The sequence below is a fragment of the Rhipicephalus sanguineus genome, chromosome 7 (assembly GCF_013339695.2).
Source record: "Rhipicephalus sanguineus isolate Rsan-2018 chromosome 7, BIME_Rsan_1.4, whole genome shotgun sequence".
NCBI lineage: Eukaryota > Metazoa > Arthropoda > Arachnida > Ixodida > Ixodidae > Rhipicephalus > Rhipicephalus sanguineus.
Window position 1 is genome coordinate 15,708,048 of NC_051182.1, and position 27,712 is coordinate 15,735,759.

The 27,712-nt window shown below is 47.0% G+C and overlaps 1 protein-coding gene across 1 annotated transcript in view; it reads left to right on the forward strand.

Annotated features, from left to right (window-relative positions):
- LOC119399310 (alpha-N-acetylgalactosaminide alpha-2,6-sialyltransferase 6) overlaps positions 1-27,712 on the forward strand; it is a 72,534-nt gene that overhangs the window by 29,721 nt on the left and 15,101 nt on the right. The window contains exons 2-4 of the mRNA XM_037666128.2: positions 14,412-14,721; positions 20,238-20,342; positions 25,913-26,048. Coding sequence (XP_037522056.1) covers positions 14,421-14,721; positions 20,238-20,342; positions 25,913-26,048 — 542 coding nt within the window. The 5' untranslated portion in view covers positions 14,412-14,420. The remainder of the gene's footprint in view (positions 1-14,411; positions 14,722-20,237; positions 20,343-25,912; positions 26,049-27,712) is intronic.

Here is a 27,712-nt window from a genome sequence, read left to right on the forward strand (position 1 = left end):
ATCATCTTTAACTCGATTTGATACTAACGTCAGCGGCCTTACGCACCAAGTGCACCGTCTTCAACAAGCAGGCTTCCTCTGACCATGTAAACCTCCATCGCCGAGACTTCCTTAAGTCGCTAAGAGTGCCCAATAACAGACTAAGCCATAGCCAACGTATCACGCCTCACTCTAGCACGGCGGTTATTCCCTACGTACATGAGGTTTCGCACAGGCTAAAGAAAGTTGCAGGCAAAATTGGTGTAAGAGTTGTTTTCTGCGCACGCGGCAAGCTGGCCGGGCTGTGCCGCAGGGTTAACAGTGATGGACCTAAGAAACAAGCATGCACTAAGAAACACGCTACGCGCTATGTGGAATGTGTTTCAGCTGTTGTCTATAAAATACCATTCACTTGTGGGCGCTATTACATCGGCCAAAACAGGCCGATGCGTAAATGATCGGCTGAGGGAGCACTCTTATGCTCTGAAAGGCTCTGTTCCTAGCCACCTGGCTGACCACTGTAAAGATTGTGGTTGTCGGCCGATTCTCGATAAGTGTGTGGTCATGGGGCGCTATAGCAAGCAGCGCGAACGCGAGATTTGCGAAGCCTTTCACATTCAACAGCATGATGTTTCTTGTGTTAGCGTACCCTCAATTTCGCTTCATGGCTGTGAAATTAGATATCTGAGGTCCACTGATTTGACAGGCTCTGATAATGTTTGCAGTTTGGCCTTATCACATGGATGTGCACTTTGGTGTATGTTCCGTGGTTCTGCGCAGACACCTGTGTCCTATATATTGCACTCGTTTTTGCAATAAACATTGGTTGTTAGTTCAGCGCCGGTTTGTGTCCTCTTCTCGTCCCGTGTCTAGCGCTGTTTCTATTCGTCGTCTACCATGCAGAACCAACCAGCCAATCAAGCACATTGTTAAAGTTTATTTCTAGTTCATCGGGCTCTTCCCTGTGCTTTCCTGACTTCCTACAGTCATCCGTTTTTGTGTCAGCCTGATCGCCACGGCGTCTTGTAGGGCGAGACTGTTCACGTTTTCCTCTGAAGAATGCCTACTGCCTCCTGAAGTTCTACGCCTCTTGGAGGGCTTGCTCCGTCCGCAGGACATGCGAACAGGCTCTGCCGTATCCTTCGCTCCGAAGCTTGGCGACAAGTCCGCTTCTACACGGAATGCCTTCACGTCGCACACATGGGGCAGGGCGCCCAGAGGATCTGGTGAGAAGCTTTTTCTTCAGGATCTTCGCTTAGCCCATCAATCAACTGGAGTTCTTATGGCGCCAGATGCTACCTTGGCTGCCGAAAAAGGGACGCCAACGACCCCCACTAGGACAGGAGGTCGTCATCCTTGGAAACGTCGCTGTTCCTGCCGGGGTGAAAAGGTGTTGCAAAATGGCCCAAAATTCTGCGAGCATCCAAACCTAGACAAGGTTGAGCTGCTTGGCCTCGTGAGAGGCACCGTCGGCCGAGCAAAAGAAGACGAAGTTGGTCTACTTGTCCAGGAGGGTGTCCAGTGCCTTCCGCAAGACATTAAGACGGCTAGACAAAGGTCAAATGCCATCGTCGCCGGCCTACGAAGAGCTGACGTCAAGCTTCTCCAATCTGACAAGGAAGGAGGGTTCGTGCTGATGCCGAAGCAAGTCTACGACAGCAAGGCTGAGGAAGCCATTCGAAAGAACTTCATGGAGCTCCCTGCCGTCAAAGGAGCAAGAGTGAGGACGCAAGCGGTGAAATTGTGTGACGAAATGGGACTAACTGCCTTGGCAAAGTCTGTGAAAACGGCGAAGGGCCTGAGCCTTTCTGTCTTCTTTTCAGTGAAGACACACAAGGAAGGTATCCCTTCAGAGCAATTGTCTCCGAGCGCGGTACATGGCAGCGCCCCGTTGCATCCTATCTTCAGAGGTCTCTGGCAGTCCTACCCATCGATGACCCTTGTCGAATCAAGAGCCCTGTCATCGTCAGCGATTACCTCCGGACTGAGTGCCAAAACGAGGTAAGCGCCTTCTCTGTTGATGTCAAGGCCTTATTTTATTCCTTGCCTCATGACCTCGTGTGCGAGGAAGTTAGCCAGTGCATTGAACGTTATGGGTGCACAAAATTTCAGAATGCGTGTGGAATTCATGTTGACAGGTTTTTGGAACTACTGCAATTTTACCTACAATCGACCTTTGTACTTCACAAGGACTCCTTTTACACTCAGCGTGAAGGAGTGTGCATCGGCTCATGCTTAGCTCCGGTGCTTAGCGACCTTTTACTCGCACGTTATGACAGAAGTCTCATGGCTAAGCTTCTCCAGACAAGCACTGTAAGGTGTTCCGCTATGTAGACGACTTTTTAGTTGTTTACCAATTTGATGAAACTAACCCTCGACGAACCACTGGTGATATTTTTGACGTATTTCGGCGTGAAATGGAGCGACTAGAATTAACATCTGAGTGTACGTCTGACGACAGGCTACGATTCCTGGATCTTGAAATGCATTTTTTGTCTGACCATGTCTGTTGGCGGTACGAGCCACGGTCAAAGAAAAGCCTTCTTCCTTTCACGTCCGCGCATTCCAAATTGGTCAAGCGAAGCATCGCTCATTCCTGCCTAAAGGCAGCCTTAACTCGCTCTTGTCACCACCAGGTCGACAGCAGTTTTACGCACCAAGTGCACCGTCTTCAACAAGCAGGCTTCCCTCTGCCCATGTTAACCTCCATCGCCGAGACTCTCCTTAAGTCGCTAAGAGTGCCCAATAACAGACTAAGCCATAGCCAACGTATCACGCCTCACTCTAGCACGGCGGTTATTCCCTACGTACATGAGGTTTCGCACAGGCTAAAGAAAGTTGCAGGCAAAATTGGTGTAAGAGTTGTTTTCTGCGCACGCGGCAAGCTGGCCGGGCTGTGCCGCAGGGTTAACAGTGATGGACCTAAGAAACAAGCATGCACTAAGAAACACGCTACGCGCTATGTGGAATGTGTTTCAGCTGGTTGTCTATAAAATACCATTCACTTGTGGGCGCTATTACTCGGCCAAACAGGCCGATGCGTAAATGATCGGCTGAGGGAGCACTCTTATGCTCTGAAAGGCTCTGTTCCTAGCCACCTGGCTGACCACTGTAAAGATTGTGGTTGTCGGCCGATTCTCGATAAGGTGTGGTCATGGGGCGCTATAGCAAGCAGCGCGAACGCGAGATTTGCGAAGCCTTTCACATTCAACAGCATGATGTTTCTTGTGTTAGCGTACCCTCAATTTCGCTTCATGGCTGTGAAATTAGATATCTGAGGTCCACTGATTTGACAGGCTCTTGATAATGTTTGCAGTTTGGCCTTATCACATGGATGTGCACTTTGGTGTATGTTCCGTGGTTCTGCGCAGACACCTGTGTCCTATATATTGCACTCGTTTTTTGCAATAAACATTGGTTGTTAGTTCAGCGCCGTGTTTGTGTCCTCTTCTCGTCCCGTGTCTAGCGCTGTTTCTATTCGTCGTCTACCAAACGTCTTCTCGCAGCAAACGTGGTCTTTTTGGTATCGTGAAATGGTAGTTTACTAATACGAGAAAAATCGTTTTGCTCTTTAGTGTCCCTTTAACCTATGAACGTTGTAAACGTTATTTCAACGCTATGAACTTTTATTAAAAAAAGAAAACGTAAATAGTCCGAATTATTGAGCGTTCCTTTCTTCGAACCCTTTAAACGTTATTTGTTGGCTACTGCTCTTTCTTTAGTGTACCGGCAACAGTGACGAGTTGCAGTCATGCCGTGCCTCTTGAAGCGTAATCGCAGTTCTCATTCTATTCATTTTGCTACTCTCGATTTTGCTTACTCCCTCTGGAGGCTAGTAAACCTGCCTGATTTCGTTACCTTGACATCCTCTTAACGGAATTGATTACTGGAGCGCAGACCAGGACCACTAGCAGCTGGCTGGTTGTGGTATTCGCCCCGTCTCTTGCATATGTGTTTTTCCCAATGCGCACTCTAATATACATGTGCTTAGGGTCTACGCGAACGACAGATCGCCTCCCAGCATCGTTTCCTTGTAACAAGCATTTCACTTGTATAAGATCGCAATCATCTGATGGCGACATATCGCCTAACACAAAAGAAGCAAGGCGAGGCCCTTTGCGATCCCACATGTATAGACGTCGGTGCTTCAAATTGGCACAAAAGGCGTCGGCCGTGCTCTGCCCGGGCTTCCGTGCTTATATTACTTCTGCTTATCGTATCTAGCGACACAGCCGCTTCCCACGCTCTTTTATTGCGAGAGCAATTATGGGCAGTCTCGCCTGATTTTTGCCGTCGTCACCGTCATTCACCGCATATGTATATATATATATACATAAGTATAAAAGTATATGCGCCTTCATAAAAACAACTGTTTATTTTGTCTACGTTTCGACGGGAGCCCCGTCTCCTTCAGGACATAACAATATTTACAGCGTGTGTGTGTCCTCTTATAGCATGTTGAGAGTGGAAGGGAAAGGACAGAAAGGGAGGGAAGTAACGGAGAAAAAGGGGGGGGGGAACCACGACAACAACAACAACAACAATAACAGCAACAGGAAAAGATGTAGAAAAAGGTAAGGGTAACCCTTACCTTTTTCTACATCTTTTCCTCTTGCAAAAAGAGCCGATGCGCTTAATAAATATTGACGACGCGACAACACTACCGGCCACTTCGGGTCTTACATCCAGGCCGACACGGAAAAACATATGCTGAAAGCCCTCACTGTCCACCCCACCAATTACTTTAACGCGGTAAACGACGAAGAAGGACGTCAAAAACGCCACCCGTGGCCCCACACCGGAAGGGGCCATACTAGATGCGCGGGGTCATTACATTGCCCGTTTGGGGGAAGATGGGTGCGCAGAGGCTCTATTGTTGTCGCTGCCTAAACGAACACAATGTCCGCGACAAGCAAAACCCTTCTTACTGACCCTCCGGACTTTTATTTGCTCTTTTTTTGTGTGTGTATTGCTGTTATTGTTGTTGTTGTTGTTGTCGTGGTTCCCCCCCCTTTTTTCTCCGTTATTTCCCTTCCTTTCTGTCCTTTCCCTTCCACTCTCAACATGCTATAAGAGGACACACACACGCTGTAAATATTGTTATGTCCTGAAGAAGACGGGGCTCCCGTCGAAACGTAGACAAAATAAACAGTTGTTTTTATGAAGGCGCATATACTTTTATACTTATAACCTTGCGGCAACCGAAGTTACTCTTCCGTATTTAAGCCTTTATATATATATATATATATATATATATATATAGAAAAGCCACAAAGGAAAATAATTCAGAAATACTTTCCGTCGCGCGGAATCGAACGGCCGATCTCTCGATCGGAAACGCGCGGCGTTAGACGGCTAAGCCACGGAGAGTAGCGTCTTTCAGCATGCTAACGAGTAACGACGAGCCATTTATATACACCATTTACTTCAGCGTGCTTTCTTACTCACCAGCGAGATGGCGCGATGTGCGCGCTGGGCGCGCGCTTTAAAGGTCGTCGCACCGCTCCTGCGAACGCCGAGGCTCTTCGCCCTACAGGGCGTGGTCGCCTTCGTGCGCTTATCTCAAGGAAAGAAGGGGGAGGGCGGGGGGGGGGTGAAGGCTGGGGGTTGTATGTCTTGTGCTTTCTCCGCGATGTTCGCGCTGAAGTCACAGAGCGTACGAAGGTCACTTCGCTCGCTGCATCGGCCACGTTTGCGAGAGGAGCGCGCTGTTCAAACAGAAATAAGTAACAACTGCGACATTGAGTTCGCGCTCGTCTTGTGTGTACCTGTTCGTTCGTCTCGTGCGTCCTGCTTTATGTTTCAGAACATGCGCTTCAAGTATCGAGCTGTGACGCATGATAGTTCGCGCTCGTCCTGCGTGCGTTCTTTTAGTGCGTCCTTTGGGCTCGAGCGACGCGCTGGCAATTTCGAGCTGCTTTCGTGTTACATCCCAATTTGTTGCTATCGCATTCATTGCTTCGCCGTTGCGGCGAGACTGTGACTTTTTTTCTCCCTATTGAAAATGTGTCCACCATGTGGAATGGTGGATTCCACCATCCATCATTATGGTGGATTATGGTGCTGGGATATGGTGGCACATGGTGTATGCTGGATGCTGGCGTATGATGGATGCTGGAGAATCACGGAGCGTAAAACGGCTCTACAGCGTCAGGACCATCGTGCCTAGCTGTCACACATGCATTAGTACAAAAAAAAAAGCCGTATGCAAAAAAAAAAATCTTCCGGCAGTAGGAGTCGAACGTGCCACCTTCGGATCCCGAGCCGAGTACTTTACCACTACGCCACGATGACTTTACTTTTCTTTCATGATATTTATCACACTGAGCATTACAGTGCACAATAAGAGCACAAATAAAGCAAGCAAAAGTACAATCACATAGCGACAATAAGCGCTCAAGCGTTACTAAGTGCACACTCGACGGCTAACACAACACACGCTTCCCTTTTTGTAGAATAGCTAGTCAACATACTAATCCACCGTTTGGCCTCGGCTATGTATTTCTCGTACTCGAGACGGGCGCGATCTTCGCCTCCTACTAAAATTTGTATAGTTATTAAAAGCAAACAAACTGCTGCCGCTAAAAAATGGCATGTTGATAATGGCATCAGCGCTAACTTTCTTTTACAATTCACAACGTAACTAAAAAAAAAAACGTCATGTTGACCGAGGAGCAGGTGTAGTTTACTGGCTGTTACTCCCAAGTTTAATAGCCGTTTCTCGCTTTTTCCAAAGGGCGACATGTGCAGAGGCTTTATGTCGACTGTAATCTCATTTGATAAATACGCGCGTACAATTAATTGATTGAATATTGTGATGTTTTTTCGCGCAGCGTACAGCGTGGCCGTGCCAGCGCACTGATCTGACGCTGTATCATTAGCTGCAACTTCATAACAGCTGGGCGAAAAACTAGTGCAGTGCGCGGGGAAAATATGCGATCATATTGGTGCAGTACGGCGTACGAATTGACAAGTTTATGTTCTCGCATACGAGTTAGAGAAGTGCCGGCGAGTGCGACCGGCGGCGGTTGGTAACCGGAGGCGTTTGGTGGAAGCGCGTCGCATCGATGCTCATGGCTTCTTTTGCGGACACCGTACACAAGAAGAAATGCTTCACTTAGGTGAGCCGATGCCACAGCTGTGCTGTAAAGCCATTCGTACGCATCGGCATTGTGTATCCTGAAACCCAGAAGCGCTGATGACACGTACATGAACTCGGTCGGTACGCTATGCCTAACCTTTGGTGGAAATCATGGTGGTAGAATATGATGGTGGCAGTCATACTTGGTGGGGCTTATCGCGACGCAGGCAGAAGGTAAAAATTTGTGCATTTTAGCTTCGTGTGCATTTTCACTGTTACCTTAAAGTGCCGCTGAGGTAAGTGAGCGTGCAAGAATTGCCAGCGTTGCGTTTCTAGCGTGGAGGTACCAAGCGGCGGCTGTTTGTTGGTCTACCCGCTGGAAGGGGCAATTGCGCAGCCAGAGCTCACTTACTTCTCGACAACTGCGCGGCGATGTAACACAGCTAGTAGTTACTGGCGCTGTTCACACCGACACCTCTAGACTTGCAAACATCACAATACAGAAACACATCGCGGATGTAAACTTGATAAGTACGTGCGTAAAATGTAAACGTTACGGCTGCTGTGCCCCACAAAACGTGAGGCGGTTATTGATGCCGCATGAATTAAAAAAAGCGTGCTAGAAAGCGTAATGATCGGCGTTGGCTTCTTTGAACTGTAAACATATTTTTATGCACATTCAACAGGAAAACATTAGAAATGACAAGGATTTCACATAATGTCACGTGCACTTCCATCGTGCCACCATCATCCAGCTTGTTCACCAAGTCGTCCACCAAAACATTTTTTTCATCGCCACCATCAGCCAGCATTTTCCACTTAACACCAAATGAAGCTTGCCACCACCACCACCATCTGCCACCATTTTTTCCACTCTCGCCATCATCAGCCATTATGACCACCACAGCTTCCACCACATCCACTATTCCTTCCACCTTGTCCACTATTGTTTCCACCATGTCCACCAAGATTTCTAGCATCCACCAACCCACGATTTTCAGTGGGTTTCTCGTTCACAATCTGACGATGAATGAAACGGCCGCGAGCGCACCATGCGCTTGGCACGCAAGTCATGCCGTACATGACATGCATGTCATTATTTTTATGTTACGACCTGTCATTTGTGTTCGTCACACAGTCACGTTACGCCATGCGAATTTCGGTATATATCAAGATTGCGAAACCGCCTCGAGCGCACCGTAAGCGTGGAATATAAGTCATGGCGTACGTGATATGCATGTCATAATTTGCATGGTAGGGCTTGTCATGTTCGTCATGCAGTCATGCCACACCATACCAATTTCAGCATATATTAAGCAAGCGAAACGGCCTCGAGCGCATCATGAGCGTGGCATGTAAGCCACGCTGTACATGACATGCATATCATGCTTTGCCTGCTAGGACCTGTAATTTATGTTCGCCATACAGTCATGTCACGCCATATGAATTTTGGTATATATCCAGTGAATTAAACGGCCCCGAGCGCATCATGAGCGTGGCATGTAAGCCACGCTGTACATGACATGCATATCATGCTTGGCCTGCTAGGACCTGTAATTTATGTTCGCCATACAGTCCTGTCACGCCATATGAATTTTGGTATATATCCAGTGAATTAAACGGCCCCGAGCGCATCATGAGCGTGGCATGTAAGCCACGCTGTACATGACATGCATATCATGCTTTGCCTGCTAGGACCTGTAATTTATGTTCGCCATACAGTCATGTCACGCCATATGAATTTTGGTATATCCAGTGAATTAACGGCCCCGAGCGCATCATGAGCGTGGCATGTAAGCCACGCTGTACATGACATGCATATCATGCTTTGCCTGCTAGGACCTGTAATTTATGTTCGCCATACAGTCATGTCACGCCATATGAATTTTGGTATATATCCAGTGATTAAACGGCCCCGAGCGCATCATGAGCGTGGCATGTAAGCCACGCTGTACATGACATGCATATCATGCTTTGCCTGCTAGGACCTGTAATTTATGTTCGCCATACAGTCATGTCACGCCATATTATTTTGGTATATATCCAGTGAATTAAACGGCCCCGAGCGCATCATGAGCGTGGCATGTAAGCCACGCTGTACATGACATGCATATCATGCTTTGCCTGCTAGGACCTGTAATTTATGTTCGCCATACAGTCATGTCACGCCATATGAATTTTGGTATATATCCAGTGAATTAAACGGCCCCGAGCGCATCATGAGCGTGGCATGTAAGCCACGCTGTACATGACATGCATATCATGCTTTGCCTGCCTAGGACCTGTAATTTATGTTCGCCATACAGTCATGTCACGCCATATGAATTTTGGTATATATCCAGTGATTAAACGGCCTCGAGCGCATCATGAGCGTGGCATGAAGCCACGCTGTACATGACATGCATATCATGCTTTGCCTGCTAGGACCTGTAATTTATGTTCGCCATACAGTCATGTCACGCCATATGAATTTTGGTATATATCCAGTGAATTAAACGGCCCCGAGCGCATCATGAGCGTGGCATGTAAGCCACGCTGTACATGACATGCATATCATGCTTTGCCTGCTAGGACCTGTAATTTATGTTCGCCATACAGTCATGTCACGCCATATGAATTTTGGTATATATCCAGTGAATTAAACGGCCTCGAGCGCATCATGAGCGTGGCATGTAAGCCACGCTGTACATGACATGCATATCATGCTTTGCCTGCTAGGACCTGTAATTTATGTTCGCCATACAGTCATGTCACGCCATATGAATTTTGGTATATATCCAGTGAATTAAACGGCCCCGAGCGCACCATGAGCGTGGCACGTAAATCATGGCATACAACTCACATTTTCAATGTTATTACTTGCTATTTATGTTAGCCATACAGTCACGTTGCGCAATACCAATTTTGACATATATCAAGCTAGCGAAGCGGCCGCGAGCGTACCGTCAGAGTGCCATGTAAATCATGCCGTACATGACACGAATGTCATAATTTGCATTTTAAAACCTGTCATTTATGTTCGTTATACAGTCATGTCGCGCCATATGAATTTTAGTTTATATGCAGTGAATGAAACGGCCGTAAGGGCACCATGAGCGTGGCATGTAAATCATGTCGTACATGACATGCACGACGTGATTTCCGCTTTACGACCAGTCATTGATGTTCCTCATAGGCTCTTGTCGCGCCAGTAGCAATTTTGGTATACATTAAATTAACGAAACGGCCGCGAAAGCACCGAGACGGTGGCGTGTAAATCGTGCCGTTCATGACATGCATGTCATGATTTTTATGTTATGACCTGTCATTTATGTTCTTCGTGTTGTCACGTCATACCATACGAATTTTGGTGTAAATTCCATTAACGAAACGACCAAGAGAGCACAAAGTCATAGATAGATAGATAGATAGATAGATAGATAGATAGATAGATAGATAGATAGATAGATAGATAGATAGATAGATAGATAGATAGATAGATAGATAGATAGATAGATAGATAGATAGATAGATAGATAGATAGATAGACCATCATCATCAGCAGCAGCAGCAGCAGCAGCAGCGCCTGTCTACGTCCACTGCAGGGCAAAGGCCTCTCCCATGTTCCGCCAATCAACTCGGTCCTGTGCTTTCTGCTGCCACGTTATACCTAGAAACTTCTTAATCTCATCTACCCACTTAATTTTCTGTCTCCCCCTCACGCGTTTGCCATCTCTTGGAATCCAGTCAGTTACCCTTAATGACCACCGGTTATCCTGCCGACGTGCTACGTGCCCGGCCCATACCCATTTCTTCTTCTTGATTTCAACTATGATATCCTTATCCCCCGTTTGTTCCCTGACCCTCTCTGCTCTTTTCCTGTCTCTTAATTTGAGGTTACACCTAGCATTTTCCTTTCCATCGCTCGCTGCGTCGTTCTGAATTTAAGTTCAACCCTCTTTGTAAGTCTCCAGGTTTCTGCTCCGTAGGTAAATACCGGATAGATAGATAGATACGCTCAAAGACGCAGAATTTCGTTAAGAAATGCTTGTCGTTTAATATAATGCTGTTGAATATTGTTGAATGTGCATGGAAGAAAGAAGAGAAGGAAGTATGGGCACGAGAGGAGAGCTCGCGCATGGTGGTGCCGAAACGAACGTTTGCCTAGCATGGACGTGTTTTGCCATCTGAGTCATTAAACCTTTGTTGTTTTGCATTCTACCGGCGAAGACACCTTTCTTCATCAAATACACGTTTTACGATGAGCTATTCCCCTTTTTAATTTATTACCCTAATATAAAATTCGACTTCTTATTGCTATTTTGCACCTTAAGACTTTCGCTGCATGCATCACCTTACTATTGGCCGCGAGATCGAGCGGAGTCGCCGCCTGGCGGCTTCTGGCTGAACCGCGCGTAGTGTGGATTGCTCCATGCGTCGTCTGCTAGCGACGTTGTGTTTGCATGTGCGCGTACGTCATGCAGATCCTCAAAAAACGGTTTATTCCGTTGCGTTAGTGCAACTTCAAGAGCTAGTACGTATGCCTAACACGATGTAAAGAAGAATTTGGCCTTGATCGGCTGTATATGTACCGTAATAAGATCAGTGAGTGCACTTGTCGAGAGTGTTGTGTGTGGTCGTCGTACCCCCCGTTCACGAGAGTCATGTCAGTGTAGGTGCCGCTCTGTGGTTCAAGCGCATTGCAGAGGGCACTTGGCGTTACCCTAAAGATGAGAAGTATTAAATCTCATTTGAATATAGCCTTTTAGCGGCTCGGTGGTAAAAAAAAAAGGCTCGCATATACTTGCGCGTTGTGGTTAGGTGTTGTTTATACGCTACGCGACGAGCTTTAGTTGTGTACTGTCCTGGTCTCACTAGAGAGAAATATTTCTGTCAAATCACGTCTGACACTTCGCTACTTAAATTGTCCCCTAAAAAGAACAGAAAATGAAATGACACGGAAATCGCAAAACTGAGTTGCCTTGCGCAATTTTCACTTGTGGCGAAATTTATACAAAAATACCCGTGTACTTATATTAAGGTGCGCGTTAAAAAACCGTGATGGTCAAGATTAATCCAAACGGCGTACTTTCCACTTATGTCGCAGCAATTTCACGCGAAGCCACATCTTTCTTTTTCTTTACATTATCACGAGCATTTGTGCTGCGTTGTTTAGATTGACGGAAGGCAGCGGACATTATTCATATGAAAAAACGTACTTTGGTCCCGTGAAATAACCGGGCCTTTGTTCCATTTCTGTCGTGCAAGTAATCAATCGAAGAATGTTCCGTGCTGTACAGTTACCTTTGTGTACGTTTACTGGAATAAAGACAAGCGTGTGCGTGTTAAACGTCTCCGTTGCGCTAAAGCGCTGTCAGCCACGTAGCTTTCCTCAGTAAACCTGTCAACTGTCCTACATTTCATGCAGAACTGAATAAGAAATGCGAATGAATATCTGAGGACGCAGTGCACAACGTGCTATTCCAACCCATCGTGCAGGAATACGGGCTTTCTTTTTGTTGATGGGCAGCCAGATGAACAAGAAGTAAATAGTTAATTCAGTCCCGCTGTACAGCAGTGCGTAGTAGCTGGAACGCAAGCTAAACATGTACGAATAAAACAACAAGAAAACGTCATCCATAGCGAGAACGCCGACTGTCGCCGAAGGCGAGCAACCCGTTCGTTGGCAGAATGCGCTTCTGTCACAAGTAATAGTAGCGTTCGGCGCGCTTCGTGCATTAATTCGGGAATCAAGAGCGCACATATTACCAGAAAGCTGCAGTCAACGCATTTTGTTTGCCGGAAATTGGGTCAAATCGCTCACAACAAAGCGCTGTTGTGCACGTTTGTATACGCGCCGACAACCGCCTATCCACACTACCGCGGTGACGGTGCTGCCACCTGTAGCCCGATCTCGCGGCGAATACTTTTTCGTTTCATACAATAGAACGGAATCCTCCAAATCACTTCATTACTATTTACCCCCAGTCACTAATTACTTAGAGTGACGGAGTCGGCACCTGTGGATGGGAAATTCCGCCGAGGACAGGTGAGGGTGAGGTGGGGCGATGAGGTACAAAATTTGTAGGCATAAAATCGAACGAGCTCGCACGAGACGGAGTAAATTGGACATCATTGGCAGAGGACTCGGTCTTGCAGTGGATATAAAATAATATGATAAGGATGACAATGAATGATAATTACATATGGCGGGGCTATTATTTAAAAGGCTACGAGTATATTGCCATCTCAGATACGTTTCGTTTGACACCACTAAACATTAGGTTGCATATGATAGATAATTAACCTCGATTACTAATTAATTACAACAATAAATCTTACAAATCAATTATATGAAATTGTGATCTATGATCTTATCGTAACTGTATACATTGAAGTATCATCTATAGTGTACACGTTCTTCAACATTGACATCTTGCCCCCACAAGTTTCAAAGAAATTATTGGATTCGTTATTATTATTTCATTACTATGTGTTACTAATTCTCTATACGTCAGCGTGATGATGTGTATCGTATCTACACACTTTCTTAGTTTTAACGAGATCAACGTGCATTTGCTCATCAATTTAGCGATAGGAGATTTTTTTACCCCTGTAGGGCGGCTTTCCCGCAGTGTCTGTCAAGAAAAGCTCTTCAGGAAAAAGAAAAATCCAGCCAGCGTAGTCACACCAAGTTGCAAATACAGAGAAATGTTGTCCTACTGTACACACTAGAGTGCAATTAGTGAATAAATTATCGTTGCGCTACAATTAACTTTTCAAAAATCACCCCATGCGTTTGAGTGTATGCACAAAATTGCCTCGGGAAAAAAATGCAGCGAGCGGATTAAAACTAATCGCGATGTACGGCATAAGAACGTTGTCAGCATTAAGTGCCTTCCGTGCAAATTGCGAAAAATAAGGCATTGCTTAGCAAACAATTTTTAAAGGACGCTCCCCATAGAGTTACGCCGAGCGCTTCCTTAGGGTCGACTTTGCCCCAGTAGTCGATATCCCAGATTGCTAGACATCATTAGCGCCAAGCTAAAAAGGAAATCCACACAGCTTCCTCAGACAGAAGACTTTCCGGTGGACGAGCAGTCCGTGCTTGTCCGGTATTCGATCCGGCAGTCAACGCCTTTCCGGCTGGATAGCTCCTCCGTCGGTGCTTACCAGGATTTTCCTGGTTAGCACTTGGTCGTATAATGCGGCCACCCCGGAAAGGGGTTGGCTCCAGGAAGAATATCGCGTCAGCCAGAATGTTTTGTTTCGAGAAAGCCATACAGATTTACTCTTCCGCTTTGTGCTATATGAAAGAATGAATATTTTTTTTCTTCGTTTTCATAAGCGCTAAACTAAATTCTTCTTGCAGTGTCGCGAAATGGTTCGCCTGTGCCGCCGCTGTTTGGTCCCGGCCGTGCTCTGGCTTGCGTGCCTGCTGTGCACGCTCCAGATGTTGGCAGCCTTCGTTGGCCACGCGGATGACCTGGAGGGTGCGCACTCACAAAGGGCGCACAGACTTCGGCCCCGGCACGTGGGTGGCGAACCCGACGTGCGTGGCCGCACCTACCAGAGGCACATGGCCGAGCCGCTAGACGCACGGCACCGCGAACTTCACTCGGAAAGGCTGCGGCTCAACAGGCTCGTCCGACCGCACCTCGTGGCACGCAGACAGATATTCAGTAAGTACGGTAACGGCTGATGTGCTTTAAAGGGACACTAAAGAGCAAAACGATTTTTCTCGCATTAGTAAAGTAGTCTTCCACGATACCAAAAACACCACGCTTACTGCGAGAAGACGCTTAATAAGCGAGAAAACGCGCAAAAATAAAATACAGGTGGCGATGCCACCTTGGAATTCCCGCACCATTTTCCGTGACGTCACATATTTTTGACGGCGCCTGTTCGGGCCTACGTAGTTCCTAACCGGTTAAATCGAAGTACATTGTCCTCTGAGGGGGCCAGAGACTTGACATAACGAGTTTGTGGAAATTTCGTCGGGCCAGTGGCGCCAAAATACGTTAAATGCTCTTTGAAATATTTTACGTCACGAATTACAAAGTTCGGCGCGAAATATAAAAATGAAACTTTGAACTTGGTTTTCTGCTCTAATAATAAGCCGATGGTGGTGAAATAAACTACACACGAGTTCTCCGAGCACACTTTATCAATCTAAACCAATTCATTGTTTCTCTTTAGTGTCCCTTTAAACTAATCGCGGAAAAAACTCGCTCTAACGAAGTAAGCGGCTATTCAACAAGTAGAGCTCTTAATTAGCGTCATAATCCAAGTTGGGCACCTTGTATCGAGGAAGCCGCAGGAAATTAAAAGTGAGCCTCTTCTGAAGTCCCGCTTTGTTTTCCCGCAATTTCCTCGTCCAGCGGTCGGTGTTAAGGTCCGCCTCCCGCCATCGTCCACCAGTGCGTGCAATTTCCAGCAGGAACGCTCCATGTTTCTCTGGTTGACCAAGATGGCGCCACGAATCCGTTGGCTCCCGTTTTCACATTTTGTACAAGCCAATCAGGTTGGTCGCACGAATGACATCGCAAAACTTGTCACCTTCCAAGTGTAAGACAGAAGTAAGTTAATGGGAATGTGGAGGCTTGAGGAGATAACAAAATCGACGCTTGGACGAGGTGCACTCGTCCAAGCGTTGGCTCCGACGAGATTCCCTGTTCAAGGATTTTTTCATGATTACAAGTGTAGGGACTGGAGCTGGAAACTCGGTATGGCGTCGCCGCTGCATCTGTAGCTATGCATGCGTTTAGAACCCTTTAATACGTTCCGCACCTTATGCCAATGTGCTCTTAAACTGGTCTCATAAAGGGCCAGTAAACAGGCTCTGACTTTTTAACACGAAAGTGTTTTATACCGGGGTCCACCAAGACTTTCATGACGTATTTCCTTCACGAAAATACGTCAGCAAAATGAACGCCATCAGATGGCAAAGGAAGAAAACTAAAAAAAAAAAGTTCTGTTGACAGGGGTCCAACCCACAACCTCGCGGTCCGCGACGATGGCTGACGGGCGTTTAGCCCATGAGCTACCGCCAAACACATACCGGAAGCTACATAAACGCGACTTTTATCTATCACACTTTCCTCTCGCATTGCTCTTGGGTGGCTGGATGGATGGATGCTATGAGCGTCCCCTTTATAACGGGGCGGTGACATGTGTGCCACCAGGTTCGCAAAAAAAAAAAATAAAAAACGCACCGTTGCTACGACCGTCCCATTCGGCGCGTTTCCAATAAAAGTGTAATTTCGTCAACGCTTTAACACACCGGGAGGTGGTGGCTTTAGCCCAAGCGTCGCTCATATCATCCATCCATATCGAAATATAGCTCTCCATTGCTCGCCTGGCTGTCGCACTAAGGTGTAATCGCACCGCGTTCCCCGCTCGCCCTGTGAGAACTAACCGTCAGGCTAGAGGGAAGACACGACGCGCGTAGCGTTTCTCTTCGCGTTTCACGACGCTTTCAAGGAGTGCGTATCGAGTATCAGTGTTTATTATTGCGATAGCAATTATATGGACAGTCTCGGCTGATTTTTGCCGTCGGTGGCCGCCGTCATTCACCGTATATGTATATGTGTATATATATAGAAAAGCCACAAAGAAAAATAATTCAGAAATTCTTCCCGACGCGCGGAATCGAACGGGCGACCTCTCGCTTTGCAGCCCGCCGCGTTAGACGTTAGGCCATGACACCACAGTCTTTCAGCCTGCTAACGGCGAGCTATTTATATACACCATGTAATTCAGGATGCTTTCTTAGTGGCCACATAGATGGCGCGACGTGCGCGCGCGCTTTAAAGATCGTCGCCCCGCCCCTGCGAACGCCGTTGCTGTTCGCTCTACAGGGCGCCGTCGCTTTCGTGCGCTTATCTCAAGGAAAGAAGGGGCGGTGCTTCGCTTCGCTCGCTGCAGCGGCCGCGTTTGCGAAAGGAGCTCGCTGTTCAAACAGAAATAAGTAACAACTGTCACAATTAGTTCGCGCTCGTCTTGTTTATATACACCTCTTACATCAGTATCCTTTCTGAGTTACCACGTAGATGGCGCGATGTCCGCGCGTGGCGCGCTTTAAAGATCGTGACCCCGTTCCTGCGAACGTGGTCGCCTTCGTGCGCTTATCTTGAGGAAAGAAGGGGGCGGCTGGCGGGGGAGCGGGGAGTTGTATGTCTTGTGCTCTCCCGGCGATGTCTGCGCTGAAGTGACAGAGCGTACGAAGGTCGCTTCGACGCTGCAGCGGCCGCGTTTGCGAAAGAGGCGCGCTGTTCAAACGGAAATATGTAAGGACTGGTACAGTTCGTTCGCGCTCGTCCTGTGTGTACCTGTTCGTTCGTTCGTGCGCTCTTATGTTTGAGCGGCGCTCCCAGTGTCGAGCTGTGACGCATGATAGTTCGCGCTCGTCCTGTGTGCGTTCTTTTCGTGCGTCCTTTGGGCTCGAGCGACGCGCTGGCAATTTCGAGCTGCTTTCCGTTCTTCGCATTACATTCCAATTTATTGCTATCGCATTCATTGCTTCGCCGTTGCGTCAAAACTGTGACTTTTATGTGCTTGTTGATGCCATATTTCCGCGGGATTCACCCATATGCGGTGTCCTCGTATGTGTTAAGAACTTCAGCTACCGCAAGGGTTACATCATGATCATGGGCGTTAGTCGTCGGCACGGAGCTGTGCCACTACACGTCAACGTGAGTGCGTCCACAACAGGCGGTGCTACATCTGCCAAACAACAATACACATTATACAAGCTCTGATATACTAATACACTAAAGCAATCAACTACTTCTGTGACGACACGTTTCACTTTCGTGTTATACCGATTCCTATGACAGAGGGATCAACCATCTTTTTTTTTTAATGCGAGAACCTGACTTGTCTGATTGTCCAATAAACAATATTTAGCGCAAGCTAACACAAGCACGGAAAGGGAGAACATAACACGTGCATTAACTTTCAACAAAATGGTTTATTGCAGCCGAAGCACAAATATATACAGTGGCGGTGCTTACCAACATGACTTACCTACAAGGCAGAATTGTCCGACCGCGCCATCATGACAACGCCGTGGGAAAAAATTCTGGCAGCTTCGCACTAGCATACCAGCCAAGCCTAGCGCAGAGATAGCCACATGAGCATAGAGATGGGCAGCTAAGCCTGCAAAAGCCAAGCCGAGGCTCGCTCTTACTTTCTATATGTCTCTCTGTCTAGTTCCTTCTTTCTCTATCTCTATCTGTTTCTCTTTCTTTCTCTCTAGATTTTTCTCTGTCTCTCGCCCACAGCAACGCAATCATGTGGTTCCCATAAATGCTTGTTCAGCTAGCGTGCCGTTGATGGCATTATTTCCATGCATTGAAGAAAAAAAAATGACATGGTTGATCCCTCCGTCATAGGAATCGGTATAACACGAAAGTGAAAAGTGTCTTTAGTGAAGTAGTTGAATGCTTGCTGTACACTGATACAAGAGAGCGTGCACAATGTACATTGGTGTATGGCAGCTATAACACCGTTTAACGTGGATGCACCCACGTTCACGCTTGGTGGCACATATCCCTCTCGATGACTAACGCCCGTGACCAATGATTAAACAAACCTTTGTGGTAGTAGTTATCGGCGAGAACGTAATCAAAGAAAGCTGTGTGACAGCCCGAAGATCGTCGCTGATTAGATGCAGAAGTTAAGCTAAGCCACCATAGTTAAGCTAAGGTCGCTATCCCGCCGCATATTAAAGTTACTGAACACCACGACGGGACTAGAGGAAAACGCAACGCGCGTCGTGTCTACCCTCTAGCCCGGCCGCATTTAGTTTTTTCTAGGGGCCAGCCTAAGCGGGGAACGCGGTGTTACAGCCAGGCGAGGCAGGCACGCGTCGTAGATTTTTAATGTGGCTGGATGCTATGAGCTAGGCCGAGGCTTAGGCTAAGGTCGCCACCTCGCGTTGTGTTAAGGCGGTGACAAAATTGCAGTTCTATTGGAAACGTGCCGAATGGGACGGACGCGTAGCAACGACGCATTGCAGGAGCTAATCGCAGAGGCCACGGTCATAATGCATTGCTTCGTTTTAGCGCTCAGACGGCGACACTACCCCGCTGACCGAGCGCTGTGAGAGGAAAGTGTGAGATATAAAAGGCACGTTTGTAAAGGCTCTAGAGCGTGTCACCGTGGCGCCGTAGATAGCGTGCTTGGCATCTGTTGTCGCGGACCCAGCGGTCCTGGGTTCGACTCCCGTTGATGGAACTTTTTTTCTTCAAGCTTTTCTTTGCCATCCGATTGTGTGCATTTTTTCGACGTCATTTCCGTGACGGAAATACGTCACTGAAGTCTTGGTGGACACCTGCATAAAACACTTACGTGTTAGAAAAAGTGCCTGGCTAGCCGAGTGGCTAAGACGTTCGCCTTCGTACCGTGGGTACCCTGGTTAAAATCCTGACGTTTATTTCGTTTTATTCAATTCTTCTGCTCATCCTCCCCTCCCCCCCTTCCCTTCTCCAAGGCGTTGATAGACGGCGTATGGTAACGCCATCGCTCGACGAAGTTTTGCGAACGCCAAAGGAACAAAACCAAGCTTAAACAGCTGCACCGTTAAAATAAGGTCATACTTATTTCATCATATTCACAAACAAAGGTATCCACGGTGAGGATAACGACCATCGCTACTACTGCTCCCCAGCCCAGTGCGCTGACCGCTGCACCTGCGCTGCACTGAGCCAGGAGCGCGACATGCCATAGGATGAATGTCTGCGCAGGTTGCTGAACTGTACCTGGCGGCTGATTCACCAGATGGTGCTGCACCCGCTGCAGCTCGCCCTGCACTCTCACCGGCTGCTGGCTCTGCCGTTGGCGTTGTCGCGCACGTAACGCGATTTAGGTGCCACATTCAACGACAGTTAATGATCTCGCGCTTAAGCATCATAAATATTGCAAAGTACCCCAAATATATTTTGGGAAAGCCGAACGTAGTTACACACTACATGTCGTGTGCTTCGCTATCTTCTCGTATCTGCAAGATGATAATCCATATGTTCAGCCCAGAAAGCACAGCGTTGCTTCTGGTATTGCTTGCAAAACCTTACACCCAAAATTGGTAAACCACGATGAAAGGTTGCCGTCCAAACTCACTGTAAGGACTTGTGTCGCGAAGGGCGCATCGCCTGTGCGCGTGGTCTTCAGTATGTCTCGATCCATTTTGCCGCAGGTGCTGCTTCTGCCCGAAGCGGGGCCTCGCACTTTCTCGCAACGAGAGACGAGGATGGTCAGCGCAATTTTAGCTGCGGCACTTGCGCCCTCGTAGGCTACTCCGGTGAGTATGAGTACCGTCTTTTCGCTAAGCTTCCTACAGTAAACGCTTCTACGTTAAAAAGCTTTAAAATATCTTCACTTCGGTTCACGCTTTGACTCGGTCAATGATAGATTTTCTAATAATATCCTTAACTGACCGGTTGGTGTTTCGTGAAACATTTCACTTAAGTAATTACGCTAATGTCTCAAGATATTACTTTTTCTGCCGTTTTCCTTTTGAGAACCTGCACACTTCGAAACCTGATTGTACACTTTGAAAATTTGAAATTGACAAATTTTAATGCTTTGCTGGGCGAGTTGGCCCATGGTCATAAAATAAAGCCAACGCACACAAACGACGGGATCATAGAAGGGCAAGAAACTCGTTGAATTCTCGTCTCGTCTTTTTTTTTTTGCGCTCTGCTTGTATCTTATGTTCACAAGTACTTTGGAGCATCTGGTGCGTGTTTCTGCATCTGTGTTATTGCTGTTATATATTTTTCCTTATGCTCACTTGCGATATGATGCTTGATTATTTCCCCAATTTCGCAATCACCGATGTCTGTACTGTGTGCAGCAATTAACGTTTTCAAAAGTCTAATATTTGTTACTGCGCTTTCTACGTAAGCACCGAAGCAGGCGCAGAAAGGTAATTGTCAGCAAATTAGTGACATACAAACATCTGTGTTTGCCTCTAGTAAAGCTCACACATAACATGGAATAAAACCCTACGTCTTGTAATATAGTTCAAAGGTTTTGAAGGAACGTTCTACCACTGAATAATCTTTCATCATTATCTGTGTATTTTTACGTTAGAGTGTATTCGAGACCAGGGTGTCGGAACAAAATGTTTTTCGTTTCGGTTTTAGTTTCGTTTCACCGCAAAAAGTTCCGTTTCCTTTCTGTTCCGGAACGAAAAAAAAAAAAAGAAACGTTCCGTAACGGTTCGTAACAGTTTTTTTTTCTTTGTATAAAAAAAGAAAGTATGAAAAAGGTGAAGCAATCATTAAAAAAAACATTGGATTTGTGATGTAGTTACTTGCCCTACTCTTAAGAAAGTGGGACAAGGATAAAACACGTTCTTCAGAGGAGCGGAAGTAACTGTACCACGTATTCCTACCAACTAGCACAAACCAGTATTCATTTCAAAGTCATAGTATTTATTTTCTCACAAGACAAATACGAATTTTTTTAGTTGGCTTAATTCTTTGTGTCAAGGGAGTGAGCACGATCTCAGAAGCAGCACGTCATTGAGTGTACTCTCTGATGTGCGAGACCGCTGCTCTGATAAAAAGATCGCCAGGCCTGCGTGAAACACGCAGCAAGTCACAGCAAAAGCTAGAAGGGCGGACTTTGTAGAGCCTGTTGTTATCTCTTGGGGCAACTAATACAAGTAAACATGCAACGTACCCACTACGTCATTAATCGTCGCAAGTTTTCTGAAGTAGCGAAGCTCCCACTATGCCATTTTTCTTCATTCTTCGGAGAATCGCGGTACCCGCTACACATCTGTAAGGCATTATCTGCACTTTGTGCTGTGGCTGATAATGAAGAATTATGGCTGAGCACTTTGCAGTGGGTGGGAAGGAGTGTTGCGGAATGTGCGCCTCCATTCGACTCCAATTCCATTCCGGGGAATTAGAACTTGCCGCAGTTCCATTCCTTTCAATTCCTCGGAATGAAAAAACTTAGCCCATTGGCACTCAGGGAATGGCCTGGCAGTCCGATTCCATTCCTGCAACTCTTCAACGTAGTAAAGGCATCTTGATAGTTTTATCGAGTTAAGAATGAACGCCCCATAAAGCTGATGTCATCAAATGCATTAAGAACTGCAAAAGTACGCAAAACACGTTGCCAAGGTGGAGGAATAGTAGCTTGGTGACATATCTCGTGCAGTACAACCACCCTACTAATTCCCATAGGGGCAGTTCTCTCGCTACCGATAGTATTTGCGTGGTCAACATGTTTGAACGAATGGTGGTGTTTCAATATTGTTTAAGCCTAAATCTGTTAATGCTAAAATGACGACATAGCGTATTTTTAGGCTGACAAAAGCGCCTTTGCATCGAATACGGAACACTCGGCCGCACTGCCCGTCAGCACTCACGCTTGTCAAGCGCGCCTCGCAAGCATGGATGGGGTGAGGAGAACTTTCCGTGTTCGCCTGTGCGCAGGTATGCAATGTCTTCCTTGTCAAAAAGGTTATTTACGTGTGTCAGGTACTGAACTGCTCGTGAGATAAAGATCCGGCTGTGCATAGAGTATTCGCCACTTTCGGGTGGGGGTATCAATGGGAACCAACGAGCAGGGGTAATTTGTTTCTCCCTTCGGTATCTGCTGGGATAATGCATTTGTTAAATGCGAAGCATTTCTTAGCGAACCTCAGGCACATTGGCCGTTTCTATCTACGTATCTATCTATCTATCTAGCCGCCTACGTCTGGGCGCTCTCCTAGTCGTCTCCATAACTTGTAATATACCAAAATTGGCATAGCAGGAGATCATTGTATGACGAACACGATTCACTGGTCATGACATGAATAACGCAAAATACCTGTCGCGTACGTCATTAAACCCTTTCTCTCAGTCACGTGTGGCACATACCCGCATACCAGAGTTCATGTTACGCGGGTATGTGCCACAGGTGACACAGAGTCTCAACGAACATATAAACCGCCAGCACACACATTGACACGCAAGGAAAGTAATAATAATAATAATTGTTGGGGTTTTATGTCCCAAAACCACGATATGATTATGACAGACGCCGTAGCGAAGGGCTCCGGAAATTTTGACCATTGGGTATTCTTTAACGTGTACCCAGATCGCACAGTACATGGGCATCTAGCATTTTGCCTGCATCGAAATGCGACCGCCGCTGCCGGGATCGAACCCGCGACGTTCGGGTCAGCAGCCGAGCACCGTAACCGCTACACCACCGCGGCGGACGCTAGGAAAGTGAGGAAGTTGAAGACAGAACACCCGTGGAAGACGCTCAACTACCATCCACTCGTCCACGTGGTCCACAACGTGGATAACGCGAAAACTGGGGTCAATGCTTCCTACAATAAATCTGCTGAGAGAACCAAGCCTCTCATCATTACCGGTGACTTCAACATTGATCTATCAATACCCAACAACGACAGGTCTTTATACTGCTTGAAAGACGGCTTGGATGTGGACAGGGCATCAAAATACCTCGCTGCCACCTCCACTATAGAAGGCATCATACATCATTTCATCGTACAGGCGTCCAGGATTTCCACCAGTTGCAGTATATATCGCGCTTCACTACACTTAGACTCCTTATAGCCGCGATAACAGATCCGATTAACAAGTCCGGTCCAGCCGCTGGTGCTCACTGATCCCGGTGATGATTACCTTGTTCAGGAACTGTCAAGAGCCCCTTCTACACATACACACGGGTTGCTGAAACGTGCGTGCGTTCTCCGTTATAACGGACAAGTATAAGCATAACAACTGTAACTGTGACTGTAACGTACGTGCAGTGCTCCTGCACGTGCCACTCGGCTGTGTGCATATCTAGGGAAACTTTCCTGAATGAAGCTCAGTTGCGAGCTAACGGCTGCCCTGTGCATCTGTGTTCCTTCTTTGTCCTCATCGGATTCGCGCTATTCAGTGTTCAAGCATATAAGCGCTATATACCGGCTTACTGCGTCTGGTGTTGGTAACACCCATGTTGGCATCGTTACGTAACTGTAAACAACTGCTTGTATATAAGACATATGCTCTTCAACAGATGGGTGTTCGTATACAAATCCCACATTTCTCTAGCGTCATTCCGTAACGTCTCGCTCAATGTGAAAAATTACGCCACAGTCACCATCACGCGCATGCTTCGCATTACATCGATTCCCACGGTACGTGGGATCTGCCGAATTTTTTGTACACTAACTGATGCCTCTGTTCGTAGCAGGCGCGTTGCTTATAAATGTACCGTGCTTGTAATCAGCTAAGCCATTTTAAAAATACTGCTTTAGTGTTAACTTGCGAGGCTCTGCCTTACTAACGTTTGAAGCTTGAAAAACAGCACGTAGACGAAAACGTCCTCTATTTTCGGAAAAAGACGTAATTCCATTCCCATTCCATTCTTCCGAGCGTTGTCCCCATTCCATTGCGGGGTCGCGAAAATGTTGAAGATTCCGGAGTCATTCCAATTCCGGAGTGGTAACTCCGCAACACTGGTGGGAAGCATTAAACCACACACTCTTTGTGCTATTAGCATTGCGTGATGACTGGTTGTTATTTTACTCTTCGGCCACGCTATATTACATATGTTAACGCGATTTCTTGCCGGACATGACGCCTGAGTAGAGTATTTTTGCGATGGAGTTATAAGCACCAGCGTGACACTGTGGTGGAAGACCCGACTGCCACGCAGAGGGCGCGGATCCTAGAAATTTGTTTATCACTTAATTTTTTCTTATACCACGCGATAGCGGTCACGTACACCGGCGGCTGCGGACAACTATGGAGCCAAAATCGGCTGTTGTGATCTCATAACAGCTTTCGCTGTAACAAACTTCAGCGCCGACAATGCCCTCTCCCCTTTGGCCTGCTTGACAGGCGCGCAAAAGTCCACTTGCGTTAATATAAACATCTCTGGTTGCCACTGTTCTCGTTTTTCGCACAATTTCAACATATCTTTGCTTTGGGTTTCCTGTCTGAGGTACGCGCTAATACTATACCCTGAGATATGCTCACATTGCATGAGCTCAGTTGTTCCGGATTGCGAAATTTTCTCGTGAACCGAAAAACGATTGAAAAAATTTCGGTTTCACTCCGGAACGAAATAATAAATAACGTTACGCTTACGTTTTCGTTTCGGACAAAAAATATCGTTTTTTTTTTTCGTTTTCGGTTTTCGTTCCGTTCCGACACTCTGGTCGAGACATGCAAATATTACTTGTCTCAACAGTCTAGAATTTGACTTTCATAAATAGAACGACTAAGATCATTTCATCCCTAACTATTGGCAACGGTTAGAGTTGCCTTCATAAGCGCCGGTAGCGTAACTCCACCGGGGCTTAGCTGATCACCTCAGCCTTGCATTGCCTTTCAATAGAATAATACTAGTATTTTTTTCGCATGTATTTTCGCATACAACACTGCATACAACAACGCCTTAATTTCAACAGGACGAAGACATTACATAAATAACCAGAGCCATGTTTCATTGACAAGTCACACACCTTCATGTGCAACTCTTGCTTCTGATCAATGTTCGTGATAAAAGGAATGCGAATGAAACTAAGCGCTAATGAACACACGAACAAAGACACATAGTGGACGCCACTATGTGCCATGAGACTCTGCCACGGGACATTTCATCTCGTGTACATCATACAATCTGACAATGTAGTGAGTCGCCCTCATGTTGAATAATACGAGAAGATAAGCGCCAATGTCAAAGAGAAATGCGTACAAATGCGTCAAATGCGCTTGAAGTTTCAACTGTACTCGCACATATACCCATCATATCTGCTTCGACTGACACCGCGCAACGTGCCACTTTCCATGCACTGTATACGTGCAGCTCGACTAATTGACGTGGTATTTCTTCTGAGCTCAGGTCACCTCCTCAACTCGGGTCTGGGCGACAAGGTCGACGCTTCGGATTGTGTTATCCGGCTGGGCAGATCACCTGGCCGAGGCTACGACGCAGACGTCGGAAGCAAGACTACGTTCCGTCTGATGCACGCCGACACGTGAGTTTCGGCTTCGACGCAACAATTATGATCGGTCTGCTGCATTTTTTTATACTTTGAATTTACTTGCCACGAAAATGCACTATTATGCAGTTAAACACCAGGAAATCTTTCGAATAGCGTTATGTATTTTTATTTTAGAGCAGCAGCTCCAGTCCTTCAACTACAAATCTAGAAAACTACTTTGTGCATGCGTTTCACCTTGACCTTCAGCGAACGTCAATTTACGCCTCTTCCTCCTCGCACGTGCGTCGTCATATTGCCACGAGCGCTTCTTTTGCTAGCTTTTATGTGACGGGTCCATTGCACGTATAATCACCATCTTGCTCAAACCGCGCCCAAATGTTTGGGAACCTTCCAGATCATTTCAGAATATTGTGATATGCTTGGGTGCGCAAACGCGAACAGTTCAGTTCATACTTCATACTGGAACTATAATGCACCCACCGGCGATAAGGCTCGAATATTCGACGCCGCATTTATAAATGCCGACGCGCCTTAACGCAGATCACATAATCGATGGCCGATGCACTGTTCGCCGCTATCAGTGTACACCATGTATTGCTTGTAGTATGACTTTCCGTTTCCCGGGCACAAGTTCGCCCAAATAAAAAGTTTGGTCTTGAACATGCCGAGTGCCGCCTTCTGCAACGTCACGACCACGTGACAATGTTGCACACACGGTTAGTGCTGCTCGCCCGCGCACCCCTCTCTGTCTGTCGGCGAGGGCCGCCAGCCGGCGGGCGCGTGCGCATCGAGGCCTCCACTACTGTCACGTGACTACAGCGCCGGCAGTGCGAAAAGAAATGCGGACCGCGTGCCGCTGCTTGCCGCGCGGGGGCGCCGGCGCCCGGGACACCGCCGCGGTACGCCTTCCGCGTTTACACTAGCCATTTTACCGCGCTAGTTGCTGCTATCACTCGACAACCTTGGTTTAACCGCGTTCAAGCTCGGCGTCTTTTTAAGAGCGGAGCTGTTAAGCTTTTCTTCAGGGCGTGCGTAATCGCCAGAAGACTGCGCATAGTCATCGTTATTGGCCTTCTTCGTCTGCTCGCTCCCCGAACACGTGCGCCCGGCTGCTGTCTTCCTCTTGGTCCTCTTCTTCATCTTCTGCTTCGCTTCCGGAACATGCGCGCCGATTTGGCCGGCGTGGGATGCAGTAACACTGATGGGCGAGAGAAAGAGTACAGAGAAAGAAAGAGAGAGAGAGAAAGAAGGAGCTAATCAGGTAGAGAAAGAGAGAAACTCTTGGCGAAAAAGTTTCTTGGCGAGGCGGGATTCGAACCCGCGCACCCACGATATGAAGGCGAGTGTCTTAACCACTCGGCTATCCAGGTACGCTAGCTGAGCATAGCATGTTCTTGTGTAGTATGGTATACCTGGGGGTGGAAAAGGGAAGTCAGGGTGAGGAGCACAGATGTGAGGGTGGGGAGGAGGGAAAGTAGGAGGGGAGATAACAAAGCATACCATAGAAAAAAGAGAAAGAGACACATAGAGAGAAAGAGGGAGAATCAATGGGAGAAAGAAGGGTAGCGTAGAAAAATAGAGCGAGAAAAAGGAAGAAGAACACAGAGAAAGACAAAAAAGAACTACTTTTAGGATGACTGCCAGTTGGGCGTGTTGGTATAGGTTCATGATGAAACAAGCGCAAAATATACGAAGAC